The sequence below is a fragment of the Hylobates moloch genome, unplaced genomic scaffold (assembly GCF_009828535.3).
Source record: "Hylobates moloch isolate HMO894 unplaced genomic scaffold, HMol_V3 SCAFFOLD_1, whole genome shotgun sequence".
Lineage (NCBI taxonomy): Eukaryota > Metazoa > Chordata > Mammalia > Primates > Hylobatidae > Hylobates > Hylobates moloch.
The window spans coordinates 215191617-215209106 of NW_026652276.1; the positions used below are offsets into that span (position 1 = coordinate 215191617).

Genomic DNA, 17490 nt, shown 5'->3' on the forward strand with positions numbered 1-17490 from the left:
CTTAAAGAAAAGAATTTTCAACCCAGAATTTCATATCCAGCCAAACTAAGCTTCACAAGTGAAGGAGAAATAAAATCCTTTACAGACAAACAAATGCTGAGAGGTTTTGTCACCACCAGGCCTGCCTTACAAGAGCTCCTGAAGGAAGCACTAAACATGGAAAGGAACAACCAGTACCAGCCACAGCAAAAACATGCTAAATTGTAAAGACCATCGATGCTAGGAAGAAACTGCATCAACTAATGAGCAAAATAACCAGCTAACATCATAATGACAGAATCAAATTCACACATAACAATATTAACCTTAAGTGTAAATGGGCTAAATGCTCCAATTAAAAGAAACAGACTGGGAAATTGGATAAAGAGTCAAGACCCATCAGTGTGCTGTATTCAGGAGACCCGTCTCATGTGCAGAGACACACATAGGCTCAAAATAAAGGGATGGAGGAAGATCTACCAAGCAAATGGAAAACAAACAAAAAAAAAGCAGGGGTTGCAATCCTAGTCTCTGATGAAACAGACTTTAAACCAACAAAGATCAAAAGAGACAAAGAAGGCCATTACATAATGGTAAAAGGATCAATTCAACAAGAAGAGCTAACTGTCCTAAATATATATGCACCCAACACAGGAGCACCCAGATTCATAAAGCAAGTCCTTAGAGACCTACAAAGAGACTTAGACTCCCACACAATAATAATGGGAGACTTTAACACCCTACTGTCAACATTAGACAGATCAATGAGACAGAAAGTTAACAGGGATATCCAGGAACTGAACTCAGCTCTGCACCAAGCAGACCTAATAGACATCTGCAGAACTCTCCACCCCAAATCAACAGAATATACATTCTTCTCAGCACCACATCACACTTATTCCAAAATTGACCACATAGTTGGAAGTAAAGCACTCCTCAGCAGATGTAAAAGAACAGAAATGAAACAAACTGTCTCTCAGACCACAGTGCAATCAAACTAGAACTCAGGATTAAGAAACTCACTCAAAACTACTCAACTACATGGAAACTGAACAACCTGCTCCTGAATGACTAGTGGGTACATAGCAAAATGAAATCAGAAATAAAGATGTTCTTTGAAACCAATGAGAACAAAAACACAACATACCAGAATCTGGGACACATTTAAAGCAGTGTGTAGAGGGAAATTTATAGCACTAAATGCCCACAAGAGAAAGCAGGAAAGATCTAAAATTGACACCCTAACATCACAATTAAAAGAACTAGAGAAGCAAGAGCAAAGACATTCAAAAGCTAGCAGAAGGCAAGAAATAACTAAGATCAGAGCAGAACTGAAGGAAATAGAGACACAAAAAACCCTTCAAAAATCAATGAATCCAGGAGCTGGTTTTTTGAAAAGATCAACAAAATTGATAGATCGCTAGCAAGACTAATAAAGAAGAAAAGAGAGAAGAATCAAATAGATGTGATAAAAAATGATAAAGGGGATATCACCACAGATCCCACAGAAATACAAACTACTATCAGAGAATACTAGAAACACCTCTATGCAAATAAACTAGAAAATCTAGAAGAAATGGATAAATTCCTGGACACATACACCCTCCCAAGACTAAACCAGGAAGAAGTTCAATCCCTGAATAGACCAATAAGAGATTCTGAAATTGTGGCAATAATTAATAGCCTACCAACCAAAAAAAGTCCAGGACCAGATGGATTCACACCCAAATTCTACCAGAGGTACAAAGAGGAGCTGGTACCATTCCTTCTGAAAGTATTCCAATCAATAGCAAAAGAGGGAATCCTCCCTAATTCATTTTATGAAGCTAACATCATCCTGATACCAAAGCCTGGCAGAGACACAACAACAAAAAAAGATAATTTAGACCAATATCCCTGATGAACATTGATGCAAAAATCCTCAATAAAATACTGGCAAACTGAATTCAGCAGCACATCAAAAAGCTTATCCACCACGATCAAGTTGGCTTCAACCCTGAGATAAAAGGCTGGTTCAACATACACAAATCAATAAATGTAATCCATCATATAAACAGAACCAAAGAAAAAAACCACATGATTATCTCAATACATGCAGAAAAGGCCTTCGACAAAATTCAACAGCCCTTCCTGCTAAAAACTCTCAATAAACTAGGTATTGATGAGACATATCTCAAAATAATAAGAGTTATTTATGACAAACCCACAGCCAATATCATACTGAATGGGCAAAAACTGGAAGCATTCCCTTTGAAAACTGGCACAAGACAGGGATGCCTTCTCTCACCACTCCTATTCAACATAGTGTTGGAAGTTCTGGCCAGGGCAATCAGGCAAGAGAAAGAAATAAAGCATATTCAATTAGGAAAAGAGGAAGTCAAACTGTCCCTGTTTGCAGATGACATGATTGTATATTTAGAAAACCCCATCGTCTCAGCCCAAAATCTCCTTAAGCTGATAAGCAGCTTCAGCAAGGTCTCAGGATACAAAATCAATGTGCAAAAATCACAAGCATTCCTATACACCAATAACAGACAAATAGCCAAATCATGAGTGAACTCCCATTCACAATTGCTTCAAAGAGAATAAAATACCTAGGAATCCAACTTACAAGGGATGTGAAGGACCTCTTCAAGGAGAACTACAAAGCACTGCTCAACAAAATAAAAGAGGACACAAACAAATGGAAGAACATTCCATGCTCTTGGGTAGGAAGAATCAATATCATGAAAATGGCCATACTGCCCAAGGTAATTTATAGATTCAATGCCATCCCCATTAAGCTACCAATGACTTTCTTCTCAGAATTGGAAAAAACTAATTTAAAGTTCATATGGAATCAAAAAAGAGCCCACATTGCCAAGACAATCCTAAGCCAAAAGAACAAAGCTGGAGGTATCATGCTACCTGTCTTCAAACTATACTACAAGGCTACAGCAACCAAAACAGCATGATACTGGTACCAAAACAGAGATATAGACCAATGGAACATAATAGAGCCCTTGGAAATAATACCACACATCTACAACCATCTGATCTTTGACAAACCTGACAAAAACAAGCAATGGGGAAAGGATTCCCTATTTAATAAATGGTGCTGGGAAAACTGGCTAGTCATATGTAGAAAGCTGAAACTGGATCTCTTCCTTACACCTTATACCAAATTAATTCAAGATGGATTAAAGACTTCCATGTTAGACCTAAAACCATAAAAACTCTAGAAGAAAACCTAGGCATACCATTCAGGACATAGGCATGGGCAAGGACTTCATGACTAAAACACCAAAAGCAATGGCAACAAAGCCAAAATTGACAAATGGGTTCTAATTAAACTAAGGAGCTTCTGCACAGGAAAAGAAACTACCATCATAGTGAACAGGCAACCTACAGAATGGGAGAAAATTTTTACAATCTACCCATCTGACAAAGGGCTAATATCCAGAATCTACAAAGAACTTAAACAAATTTACAAGAAAAAAACAAACAACCCCATCAAAAATTGGGCAAAGAATATGAACAGACACTTCTCAAAAGAAGACATTTATGCAGCCAACAGACACATGAAAACATGCTCATCATTACTGGCCATTGGAGAAATGCAAATCAAAACCACAGTGAGATACCATCTCATACCAGTTAGAATGGTGGTCATTAAAAAGTCAGGAAACAACAGGTGCTGGAGAGGATGTGGAGAAATAGGAACGCTTATACACTGTTGATGGGACTGTAAACTAGTTCAACCATTGTGGAAGACAGTGTGGTGATTCCTGAAGCATCTAGAACTAGAAATACCATTTGACCCAGCCATCCCATTACTGGGCATATACCCAAATGATTATAAATCATGCTGCTATAAAGACACATGCACACGTATGTTTATTGTGGCACTATTCACAATAGCAAAGACTTGGAACCAACCCAAATGTTCATCAATGATAGACTGGATTAAGAAAATGTGGCACATATACACCACGGAATACTACGCAGCCATAAAAAGGATGAATTCGTGTCCTTTGTAGGGACATGGATGAAGCTAGAAACCATCATTCTGAGCAAACTATCCCAAGGACAGAAAATCAAACACTGCATGTTCTCACTCATAGGTGGGAATTGAACAATGAGAACACTTGGACACAGGGTGGGGAACATCACAGGGGTGGGGGGCAGGGGGAGGGATCGCATTAGGAGATATACCTAATGTAAATGACGAGTTAATGGGTGCAGCACACCAACATGGCACATGTATACATATGCAACAAACCTGCACGTTGTGCACATGTACCCTAGAACTTAAAGTATAATAATAAAAACAAACAACAAAAAACAAAACAAAAATAAATAAATAAATAAAAAAGAAGTTCCTATGACTTCTCACACTCAAACACTACTGGAGTGGGAACAACCCCTCTTCTGTTTCAGCTGTGGTTCCCAGATGGCCCTGCTTTGCTTTTCAGTGAATATTTTTTCAGCTGTCTTGGCATTCCCCTGTTTCCAGGTCTTTTAGTCACCGTGCTGCTTCCTTCAGCTTCCTTCTGCATAGACACTCACGCCATGCAGGTGTTGTGGCTATCATCTGACGTCCTCCTGCATAGATACTGATACCATGCAGGTGTTGTGGTTATGAAAGCCCCACCTGTATTTTGGGGTTTGAGGAGATACCCTGTCACCTGGTTTTGTTGTAAGTTTTTTGACATTTTTTTGATTTTGCTATTTAGTTGCTATGTTTATTTTTATGTGGAATTCTAGAAGATCCAAAAAGTATGCTGCCACTACCACTGTCATCTTCTCAGTTATAATAAAATATAAATTAAGCATAAATAAGGGAAAAAGTAAGGGTGGTATAAAATGAAATCACAGTAGTAAATGGTGTACTATTATAAAGTGATTCCCAGCAAAATAATAAATTCACGGGAGAGTGAATAACAACAAACGCAAAAAATAAAGTTAATTCACAGCAGACTTGGTTAATATATAGTTATTTTATAGTAATGTCAAGCTATTTAGATATATTCATGGAATTATTTAAACCTGTGGATTTTAAATGGTGAAGTGTAAATAGGGTTTGTTCCTTTCTTCTCTCATTACATCCTCCCCTGACTTTCCCAACACAATTTTCTCCTCATCTTGTTTACATAGAAACACAGAGCTCAGGGAAAGAGTAAATGATTTTGGTAGTCAAATATCCACCGGAGAGTGTGTTCAGTGAGCCCACGTTAGCGCTCATGTGTCATGGTCTCTAAGGAACAATTTCAAAAACTTGACCTAGGCTTTTTCAAGCTAGGAACAGTTGACAGCAAATTCTAATCCAGGTTATAAAAAATGGTAAACATTATTCACTCTTTATATTATCCCCCCCCCAAATTTATACTGTTGTACGTTAAAGTGATTTATTGAGGTCCTGCTTTGTGCTAAAGTGTGTGTGCTGTGTGCAGGGATACAGCAGTGACAAAAGGGATTCTGATCTCTCTGGGATATGACTTATTTCCAGAGATGTTAGGTTTGTCAGTCTTGGCATCACTACAGATAAGTTATTGTGATCCAAAAATGTTTTTACAATCACATCAACTTAATTCTTAAACATTGATTTTAAAAAACTTCCCCTAAAGACACACAGACAAACACTTGAAACTATGCTAGCCCCCAAGGCTAAGACAGGTGATTAATCTGGAGTTGTGGTTTCGCCACCTTTAACTATCGTCTATCCTTTCCCTTGCACGCTTGTTTGTTGTTATTTCTGGTGAAATTTTAAGTGAATGCCAATTTATAGTGGAGCCTGGTAATGACATAAAAATCAAGACAGCAAGGCTTATTTCAGATTAAGTTACTGGAAGCAAAATACATACAATGCAAAGATTAATGTATTTTAAGTGTACTTGCTGTTTAAATAAATACCATTATAAATCCTCTTGTCTTTTATGTAAAACAAATAATCACTGTTTAATTTATCTTTTCTGTAAATTAAGAACTTTGTGTATTAGATTTGCTTTAAGGGAGGAAATCCAGTACCTGGACAGTTTGCTAAATAGGTCATTCTCCATCAGGTGATCTGTGTATCAATTCATCCTCTGTTATTTATAAAACAACGTGTGCCATCTGGGTTTTATTTCCTCCTTTTTTGTTGCCTTTTGCCACCAGACCATAAACCTTTTGAATGCAGAGACTATCTTGTATGTATCTGTATCCCCATTAAATGCTTACTAAACAGTGATAGTGATATTTGTGAAATAATGAAAGACCCCTCCCCCATCAATTTTTCCTATTTCAGGATCATAATTAAACTTTGGTGGCTATGTTCATTCAATCAGTTAGCTACTATACGTGCTGAGATCTGGGAAGGCTAAAAAGACCATAATAGTCTGTACCTTTGAGAAGTTTATAATCTCATTAGAAAGATAAAAATGCACACATAAAATGTGAATAAAAATTGCCATATTATTATTTAGATGTCAAATAGAGTTTATATATTATATTACAGTCTTTATAAAAATACTTTGGCTTTATTTATAAAGTTTGTTCTTTTCTTTTTCCTGAGTGAATATCAATTGTTTTTTATGCCTTTTCCCCCTTTTTCTTTCTCTAGTACCAAAGAGAATTATTATAGATGTTTTAATCATCTGACATTTTTAACATCAATACAATTTTCTAATGACATTTCTCACCTAGGAAAGAGATTCTATACACAGACAGCATGAGGCAGCCCGGCAAGCTCTAATGGGAAGGATACGCCCTGATCACACACTCCTATTTCAAAGGTAGCAATTTATCACATGAGCAACTTTAGATTGATTTCCTAGTGTCCAAATAATATCAAATGAGTCCTAAATCATGAACATAAACAGAGACCTCTGTCCTAAAATGGACCCAGTGATTCAGCAGTAAACCCAGTTCTAGAAGTTGTATTTCCTTTTCATTTGTATACATTTTTAAAAGGCACAATGCTCATAGCTACTAGAAACTGATGATTTTTTAAAGATTGCAAAGAATATTTCTTTGCAAGAAGAAGATGGGTGATTAATCTGGAGTTGTGGCTTCACCACCTTTAACTATCGTCTATCCTTTCCCTTGCATGCTTGTTTTGGTTCTTTTTATTGTTTGTAATTTTAAGTTATCTATTGAGGATCTTTAATCAATATAAATAAAATTACATTTTTGTTCACTTGTTTGCTGCCATGTCAAAACAGAGTGATTAATTTTCTTCATATTGGTAGGCTATCTTTGGATAGTCAGATTCAAAAGACAGGCTGTGTGATATATGGAAATTTGTATGGGGGGGCTGGGAGGGTAGTGGCCAGGAGTGAGACACTGTCCCCCAGAGCAGCTGAAGCTGGGCCTAGGTGACCACTGCCCAGCAGAATGCCAGGCCTGTTCGAACACCCTGGACAGAGAAACTATGCAATTTTAAATATGAGTTCCAAATGGGTCATCACAGAGGCAGATAGATGCTTTGAATTTGCCTGCATTTATATGCAACTGGGCTGCTTTGCACATAGCAACTCTAGCAAGTCTGAAGAACAGCAGGGTTTATTCACAAAAAATGGCTAATGGTTCTTATCTTTCAAGTCAGTCTGAGGGAACAGACTTGCATACAGCACATATGAATAGATGAAAAAGGATATTTTATGCTAGAGTTTAGTTGAACGTATAATGGTAGAATTTTTAGAAATATTTTACTTGGATACCATTTCAAAGCATTAGATTATAAATAAAGTTGGAAAACACCTATTTTTAACTTTTATAGCAGTTGATATATTGCTAGCCCTTGCGTAACAAATGGACTAGGGAATCTCCAGGAAGATAATTTGCCTATATTAGTACTTTAATGGCTCTGGAATATTCACAGCAATGAATATTTACTTAACCTTCAAATTAGAATGTAATGATGCCAATGACTTAGACAAGCTCTGATGTGAATGTTTCTGAGTGGATACATTACATTATTTCACACAGATCTCATTGGCATTTGCGTTTATCTGGCATATTTAGGTATACATGTGTGTACACTTGGTATCTTTACAAAATCCTTTTTTTTTTTTAATTTCCAATTCCAGGGGTCCAGTACCAGCACCTCTCACCAATGGTCTACACTATTATACAACTTTAGAAGAACTCCGGAAAAGTTTTGATCTTTGTGAAGACTATTTTAAACCTCCATTTGGACCATATCCTGAAAAGAGGTGAGTTGAGGAGTTTTGTTGGATGGAATTGGCTATTTTCAGCTGGTTAGTTAAAATCATGGTACTCATCTCTAGGCTTCAGAGAAATCCTAAAACTGGGAAGCAGGGCCCTAACTCCCGCTGTAGAATTTGAAGGGAGTAGACCATGCCCCTCTATGGAGGGCCCAGGCATATAACCTAGGTTCACCATTGGAAGCTTTTATCTGGGACTTTGAATCTTGAGGGAGTGATACAAAGACACAGGGGCAGTTAGAGGTTATTCAAGTCACCAGTCACAGAAGAACCGAGATTTCAGAGGAAGAGCACAGACATCCATTGTGGTAAGGCAGGCAATGATGTTCTGCTAATCTCTTCCTGTACTGTGATTCGGCTGTGTTCTTGGTTCCTAGCTTACCTTTGTTCCTGCCTCATTTTAAAGCCTGGTTCTCTAGTTTCCATTAATTTCATAAAGTACCCCATAGCCTTCCAATAATTCCCTTTTTAATATTCATCTTGGCCAAAGAGTGTCTGTATTCGCAACCAACCATTCTGATTAGTATGACGCTGTATTTCAAAATGTTTACCAATGGAAGTCCAATATACAAAAGGCCATTTCAGGGTCTCAGTGTTTATGTCATAGTGTGGCTCAAAAGCTGAAAATGTTTAGGCTGAGGGCCCCATATAGACCACAATAGAGCCTCCATTGCTGATTGTAGCACTGTGCTTTTGAGAACATTCTACTACATTTTGTTTCTCCTTCAGTTGCTCCTGTCACTGCAGCTGACCATCTCGCTGTAAGTCTTGAAAACAAATTTACACAAAGATCTGGCTGGTTGGGTCAATTGCCATCTACTACGGGGTGCCCCTCTTGGGTAGAGATCTCTAGCCAGGGCCCTCATAGGTTGCTGGCTGGTCTATAGATTGGCTGTCCCTATGTCAGGCACCTAGCCTTTAGCCAGTATTCTGTGGTCAGACCAGTGACAGCGAACCAGGTGGAAAACCCTTCAGAAGGGGGCCACGGGTATGGCAGTCTCTGTGGAGCATCCAAACGCATGGCAATGTAATGGACATACAATGTGACTGGAAAAAACTCACCAAAATGTGAACAGTGGATATTTCTCTAGAATTACCAGTTATTTTACTTTTCTTCTTTATCCTTTTTTCCTGTAACACCTAAATTATTTGCACAGGGATATATATTTTATTTCTGTATCCTAAAAAACTATTAAAAATCCCTAAGAATTTAATGAAATATTCAATAAATGAGAAAGTAAGAGGATTTACACCAAAATATTATGTTATTATCTTCTAGTGATAAGATTATGGCCAGTTTTTGTTTTTTTGTTCATCCCCTGTATTTTCAACAATGAGCATTTTTATAATTTTTGAAGCATTAGCATAACTTTACAAAGTTATTTTAGAAGTCTGTCACAGCAAAGGGATATTTTATGATGGTGATATATCATAATGAGAATGAAAACTTTTAAAATGAGCAGTGCTTTCCTTTATTTCTGAGTTTTATTTTTCTGACACTTGGGATTTCCTTCCATAAATTTGATGATGAAAAATAGCTGTCCCCTCTAAATGGTCCCCTCTCAGTCTGCACGTTTCACTAGAGATTAGAGACCCTAGCATTGTAATTAGTTAATTAGCTTTCTGTAACCATGTTGAAACTGTGATCTCTGAGGATTTGTTTGAGCTCTGAATTGTTAGTACAGTGAGGTAGGCAGATGGGAATACAGCAAAAAAGAGAAAACAAAATGGCCTAATAGGCTGCAGTAAGTTTACACACCATCTCTTCCCATGGTAAAAGAGGTCAGGCCTGTGGCTCGTCTCACACTTCACCTGTGGTCATGCATGTGTCTTTTAACTCCACCACTTTCTTTCTTCTGACTTTCAATGAGTGTTCATTTAATACTTTGACACAAAGGAAAAATAATTGTTGAAAGACAGAACTTGCTCTGTGATGCCTTTTTTGGTGTGTGTCTTAAATGCAGACATATTCTTTCCCAAAACATATGTGTTATGGTTTGAGCTGTCCCCCATTCCCCCAATTTCATATGTTGGAGTCCTGACCCCCAGGATCTCAGAATGTGACCTTATTTGGAAATAGGGCCACTGCAGATGTAATTTGTTAAGATGAGGTCATATTGGAGTAGGGTGGCTCCTAAGCCAATAAGGCTGTCCTTGTAAACAGGAGAAATTTGGACACAGGCACACACATAGGGAGAATACCTTGTGATGAAGACTCAGATTGGGGTGATGGGGCAGAAGCCAAGGAGCACCAAAGCTTTGCCAGCAAACCACCGAAAGTGATGACAGAGGCCTGGAACAATTCTGCCTCACAGACCCTGGAAGGAATCAGCCCTGCTGACACCTTGATTTTGGACTTTAGGCCTCCATAACTGTGAGACAATCAATTTCCGTTGTTTAAGCCACTCAGTTCATGGTACCTTGTTATGGCAGCCGGAGCAAACTAATACGACCTGTATTAAAAATCCAGTGAAATTTTTCTTTTCACGTTCTTTCTGTGTTCCCTTTAACATGCTACATAGTTACATGCTATGTATGTATTTAATTTATATGTTATACATATAACCTACTATTGTATGCACTATATCTTTATCACTTTGGGTTACTGCATGTTTCGCTAAAAGTTGGAAGAACATCTTTATGCATCTATCATTTGATAAAAAGCTCTATCCCATAAAACATAAATGCATCTACTGCTATATTTAGGACAAAAGACTCAGTCTAGTTATAAATCTAAAGAGAAGATCCCATGCATAGGTTAATAATGACACTTTCCCAATGCAGGAAGTAGAGGAGAGATTTGTCTGGTGACTGGAAGAGCCAGATGTTGGAAATATTGGTCTCAGTTTACTCTTCTCTAGAAAGTGCTTCTTGGGCAAGCTCAGTAAACCTAGATGGGAGCAAGAGATTGGGAAACAAGGTCTCCTAGGAGACTTTGCTCTGTATAAAGGAAGCCTAGGCCTGGTGCAGTGGCTCACACCTCTAATTCCAGTACTTTGGGAAGGCAAGGTAGAAGGATTGGATCATTTGAGCCCAGGAGTTCAAGACCAGCCTTGGCAATATAGTGAGACTCTGTTTCTACCAAAAAAAAAAAATAGCTGGGAATGGTGATATGTGCCTTTCGTCTCAGCTACTCAGGAGGCTGAGGTGGGAGGATGGCTTGAGCACAAGAGGTCAAAGCTGCAGTGAGCCGTGATTGCACCATTGCATTCCAGCCTGGGTGACAGACCGTGTCTCAAATAGATAATTAAATTAAATTAAGTTAAAGGGACATAACATTCTGGCATAGAATTCCAAAAGCTGTTGTCCAACAAAAAGAAGACAGTCCCAAGAACTCAGCCCAAGATGGTAAGATGGACCTCCTCCTTTGAGCAAGCAATTAGACTTCTCTGCCACTCGATAACAAGTAACTGACACTTCTAAGCAGAATCCTTAGTGTGCAGAGAGAGTGCCCCATCCCAGAATACCTCTATCTGGGAATGTTGGTGCCATGTAGCCCTAGCTGTAGTTGACAGACATCTGAGGTCCAAGTAGTAGGCAGGTGGCTATGCCCAGCAGCACGTGGGCTTTCCAGGAGAGCTGGGTTTGGATTCCCAAGTGCACCAGTGCTGTGGCCTCTGCTTGCCATTCAGACATAATACAGACAATGTGAGTGGTGCACATCAGCTGTGTCACCCTCAGTATGCCTATACCACCCCACTCCCTTACCTCCTGGGTCAAGGACAGGCCCAGATGATAGCTAATTGCACTATGTTTTTCAATACTAGAGCCCTGAACTCCTGGGGATATCTCATTAAGACTGGCTTCTACCCTTTTAATCTCTGCCACAGTCAATATCATCCTAGTAAACATAAATGCCTTCATTTAAATGGCAGGCTTTACCTTGTATAGACCCAATTGCATCAGCCTTTCCTATTGCCAGGTATGAATCTGTTAAATGTGGAGTGTGAACAAGTGGAGTTCAACTTGAACTTGATCCTAGAAATGTACTTCTTTGCTGGGATAGGGATCATAACATTGGAACTACAGAAAAGAAAGTATAATCACAGCCACGTACTAGGTTCTGCAGTGAAAAATTACCTATTAATTTTCAATGTTTTAATCAACCTTTGGCCAAATCATGAAAAGACAGAACTATGAATACAAAGCTTAATATAATCAACTTTGACAGTGAAAAGCAGACCTGTAATGACAAAATTTAGGAGATAGAGGTGGAGGGTCAATTTTATTATCTGTTGTTAATGAAAGAAGAAATGTAGTTTTAAAATATGATATATGAAGATGCAGATCTGACAGATGGAAGAACTGAGAATAGTGATAGAACTACGTAGGGGGAGTGTTATAAAGTGAGTTAAGTTCTTCCGTATCATAGCAGAAATCCTATCTATTAAAAGATATGTTTAAAATTTATGTCAGGCCTGGGCGGCATGGCTCATGCCTGTAATCCCAGCACTTCGGGAGGCCCAGGAGGGTAGATCACTTGAGGTCAGGAGTTCAAGACCAGCCTGGCCAACATGGCAAAAACCCATCTCTACTAAAAATACAAAAATTAGCCAGATGTGGTGGTGCGCACCTGTAGTCCTAGTTACTGAGGAGGCTGAGGCAGGAGAATCAGTGAAACCCAGGAGGCAGAGGTTGCAGTGAGCCAGGATGGTGCCACTATACTCCAGCCTGGGTGACAGACAGAGCCTCTCTGTATAATTTGACTTAATTTTAACTATATAGAGAGAGCAGGTTGATTAAAATGTTAATGATAAATTTTTGGAGAGTTGAGTAAAACTTTGTCTAGGTCCAAATCAAATTTAAAAGAAAAACAGCAAGCTTTATACAATACAACAAAAGGGTTAATATTCAATATGTAAAGAGTTCAGACAAATTGGTAAGAAAAACGGTATGGTCCTCAACAGATAAATGAGCAAAAGACATACACAATTCACAAAAGGAGTGTGGGGAGGAGCTAATGAATAAATATAAAAAAAATGTTTAATCTTGCTTGTGATTAGAAAGCAATTTTAAATAATATGACACTTTTTGCTTATTGAATTAGCAAAACTGATTTTTTAAAATTATTTTTTAAATGATGCAAAGAGAAAGATACTGCTGGAGAGCCCAGATTTTGTTGGGAGATAAAATTTCACAATCTTTTGGGGAGCAATTAGGAAGTTTATAGCAAAATCCTAAATAATATATTTACTATTGACCCAGTTATCCTGCTTCTGGGAATTGATACTGTCTTAGACCATTCAGGCTGCTATAATAAAATACCAGACTGCGTAGTTGATAGACAACACACATTTATTTCTCCCAGTTCTGGAGGCTGGGAGTTTAAGATCAAAGTGCTGGCAGATTCGGTGCCTGGTCAGGGCCCACTTCCTGGTTTCCAGATGCCATCTTGTGGCGTTGTGTAGATGTGCCCTCTACACAATGGAAGGGGTGAGGGAGCTCTCTGGAGTCTTAAATAAGGGCACTAATCCAACCATGAGGGCCCCACCCTCATGACCTAAGCACCTCCTGAAGGCCCCACCTCCTAATGTCATCACCTTGGCGATGAGAATTTCAACATAGGAATTTGTGGGGATGCAAACATTCAGACCCTAGCAGATACTAATAAATTAACATGTGGAAAATCATCATATGCAAAGATATTCATTATGACAGAAAAACTTGGAAATAACCTGAATGTCCAGAAATAACAGAATGCTCAAATAAAGCATGAAGCATATACTTGATGGACTATTATGCAGCAGTTAAAGATCAGGGTTCAGAAAACTGTTGATAACTTAAAACTGTTCACTGAAAATGTGCACAATTACATAAAACAAAAAGAGCCAAACGGTAAGAGTGGCTTTCTATGCGTGATTTTCCTTTTTCCTTCTAGTTTTCTGTATTTTCTAAATTGTCTATAATGCGTATGGTTTACTTTTATAATGAGAAGCAATTAGTGAACTTTATTTTTAGGAAATTAATTCAGTGGATAAAGATAAGTCAATCCAAAACAATTGAACTGAAGTATGAATGTGTATGGGATATGAGAAGCAGAGTTACGAAGCTAGTGGATCTTGTGTAACACTTAACCACATGCCAGTTTCCATTCTGGGAATGTGACATATGTTATCTCAACACACACACACACACACACACACACACACACACACACAAATTTATAACTACTACCCGGCGAGAAAAAAATGCTGTCATTTTCCTCATTTTAAAAATGTGACAACTGAGGCAAGTTAATTAGTCGGTAAAAGGACTTGAAGCTATCAAGTCTCAGAGCTGAGGTCTGAACCAAAGCCAAAAGTCTTGAATCTTTGTGCTAAGCCACTTGGCTACACTGTCTACAAGACTTAGAATTTAACTGAAGGAAGAAGACATGTATAGAGAAACACCAATGACATAGGCACGTCTGTGATGAATGAAAGACAATTAGTTCAGACATTTTTTGTCTGACTTTCATTATTTTCTACCAGAGGTTTCTTTTTTCTTCCCAAACTACCTCTTATTTGCTAAAGCTCCCCAAGATATGCCAGCATCTCTGACAGATAATTCACATTCTCTGTGGCTTTCTAAAGAAAAATTATTAAACTTTAAAAAATGGGAAGGCCCTATATTTGCATTTCAACTCTATGTCTGAGGGGTTTGCCTACATTTATACCTGTTTTTTTTTTTTTCTTTTTTGACACTTGCTGTTAACTAGAAATCTTTCTGTGTGTGCATGGGGGATGAGGGGATCTTTTTGCTTGGTCTCAGCATGATTCCTTGCCGAGGTCCTACCAATGACTGAGGGCATCCAGTGATGAGACAGCTGGGGAGGTCAGGAGCACAATCTATAAATATTTCAATCAGCCACCATCTGGTCCTGGGGTCACTGGCTGGTGAGATCCAGAAACATGGGCCAGAACAAGCCCCCTGTGGCCTGTGTCAAAAGAGACACACATCACTTGGGTTATGGCGCCCTCTTCCCAAGCCATAGTGGTATAAGACTCCAGGCCTCATGCTTCCCCGCTCCTACCTTTTCAGTAGTTCAATTATCCTATTCCCACCCCCAAACCTTCCCTTAAAAAGTCTACTCCTGGCCAGGTGTGGTGGCACGTGCCTGTAATCCCAGCACTTTGGGAGGCCGAGGTGGGCGAATCACCTGAGGTCAGGAGTTTGAGAACAGCCTGGCCAACGTGGAGAAACCCCGTCTCTACTAAAAATACAAAAAATTAGCTGGGCATGGTGGTGTGCGCCTGTAATCCCAGCTACTCGGGAGGCTGAGGCAGGAGAATGGCTTGAACCGGGGAGGCGGAGGTTGCAGTGAGCTGAGATGGCACCATTGCACTCCATCTTGGGCAACAAGAGCGAAACTCTGTCTCAAAAAAAAAAAAAAAAGTCTACTTCTTGTCTTTTTCCAGTTAGTTTTCCAAGCCAGCATCTTTCTATCATTCCTGAAATTTACTTTGACTGAGAAGAATTCCAGAGCCATTAAGTTGGAGAAGAGAAGCCTGTCTCCCAGTGAGGCCCTTCAGATGTCACGATGGTCCCTCTGCTGAGAGCATTCTCCTTCCTCCCCTCCAGTTTCAACCTCCACCCCACCTTCCCCCTTTTCTAGCTAATTCATCCCTCATGTCTTAACTAAAATGGCACTTCCTCAAGGAGAGCTGTCCTGGTATGCCTAATGTATCATCTTACAGCATTTGTGTTTTCCTTCATATCTCAGTTTTTGTAAAGCACGTGTGTGATTAGATACACCCCCCCAGTCTGTGAGCTAGACAGGGCAGGTCCAGATCTCGTGTTCACTGCTATATCCCCTGAACCTCCTCAGTGTTAGAATTGAGAATGACTTGATAAATGAGTGACAGAAAAGGGTTGAGTGTAAACAATCTTTGGGGTCCCAAGGTGGGAGATGGGGACTGCACTGGTCAGGGAGAGGGGAGAGGATCATGTCCACCTTTCTGTCAGGTGGAATCAAAGCTGTCCCCCTTGCTGAGTCAGGGACTACTCATGGCATGACTTCAATGTTTAGTGAGGAAATTTCACTCAGTAAATTTCTCCTGCCTTCTTGCATAGGCCTGAAATCTGCCATGAGAGCTGCATTCTTTTAAGACGTTGGCCCTTGTTAAAAGGCAAGATTTATCCAAAACGTAATGGCTTAAATATCAACCGTTTTCGTGTGATCAATTTCAGATTCTCCAGTGACAGCAAATGTGGTGGGGATGAGGCACAGTGGTAGAAATGCCTGTAAACAAGGTTCAGCTGCTTACCAGGGCTTTGCAGGACGAGCTCCCCTGGTAGCGCTGCCTCCCTGGAAGGGAGTGAAGAAACAGGTGAATCCCAAAGGAGACGAACTTGGCGGTAGGAAGTGTTTGGGCTCAGAAGCAGGGATTGCAGGTGCCCAATCATACCTGAACATTATCCTAAAAATGGAAATGAGTGTGGGGCATAGTGGCTTACACTTGTAATTCCAGTACTTTGGGAGGCCGAGGCCGGCAGATCACCTGAGGTCAGGAGTTCAAGACCAGCCTGGCCAACGTGGCCTAACCCCGTCTCTACTAAAAATACAAAAATTAGCCAGGCAATGGTGCATGCCTGTGGTCCCAGCTACTAGGGAGGCTGAAGCGGGAGAATCACTTGAACCCAGGAGGTGGAGGTTGCAGTGAGCCCAGATTGTGCCACTGCCCTCCAGTCTGGGCGACAGAATAAGACTCTGTCTCCAAAAAAAAAAAAAAAGGAAATCACAGTCCCCAAAACCTATGCCCAGTGTGAGGTACAGATCAGGCCACCTACCATGGTTTTGTTTCTCTATCCTTGAAATAAAATCCTGGAGATTAGGATCTGTGCCTTACTTATCTTGTTTTATACTCCAGCACTTATCATGATGTCTTGCTCTTAGTAAATACTCAGCCATGTCTTGTATAATGGATGAGACATTTATGCTAATGTGTACAGTACCTATTATACTTTAAGATATGTCAGCTGCTATGTAGCACCTGCTATAGACACTGTTGAAAACTAGCTCAACACAAGACATGTCCACTAACTACTGTGGACTTGATAAAGGTAACCCAGTGAAGTCATAGGCATAGATCGTGTGGCCATTAGTAGCGAATAGTTTGCATCTCAAAAAGATCTTTGATTTTTCATTTTTTCAGTGGGAAGGATTCCTTGGTTTCCATGAAATGTTCATTGTTTCGGTTCTGTCCGTGGTCAAAAGAATTGCCTTTCCAGCCTCCAGATGGGAGCATTTCTTCATGCCTAGGATCAGAAGCCAGTGACAGTGAGACTGGAGAGACCCTGAAAGGTATGAGTTAGGCCAAGCGTGGTGGCTCATGCCTGTAATCCC

At 39.6% G+C, this 17490-nt stretch overlaps 1 protein-coding gene across 4 annotated transcripts in view; it reads left to right on the forward strand.

The window, feature by feature from the left end:
* The window catches only part of LRGUK (leucine rich repeats and guanylate kinase domain containing), a 157178-nt gene that overhangs the window by 111357 nt on the left and 28331 nt on the right, over positions 1–17490 (forward strand). For 3 of the 4 annotated variants that reach the window (XM_032753545.2, XM_058426871.1, XM_058426864.1), the window contains exons 17-19: positions 6643–6731; positions 8028–8153; positions 17300–17448. In XM_032753545.2, coding sequence (XP_032609436.1) covers positions 6643–6731; positions 8028–8153; positions 17300–17448 — 364 coding nt within the window. Of the gene's footprint in view, positions 1–6642; positions 6732–8027; positions 8154–8894; positions 8927–10346; positions 10414–17299; positions 17449–17490 lie in introns of those variants that run through there. The other variant, XM_058426875.1, reaches the window with a different exon arrangement.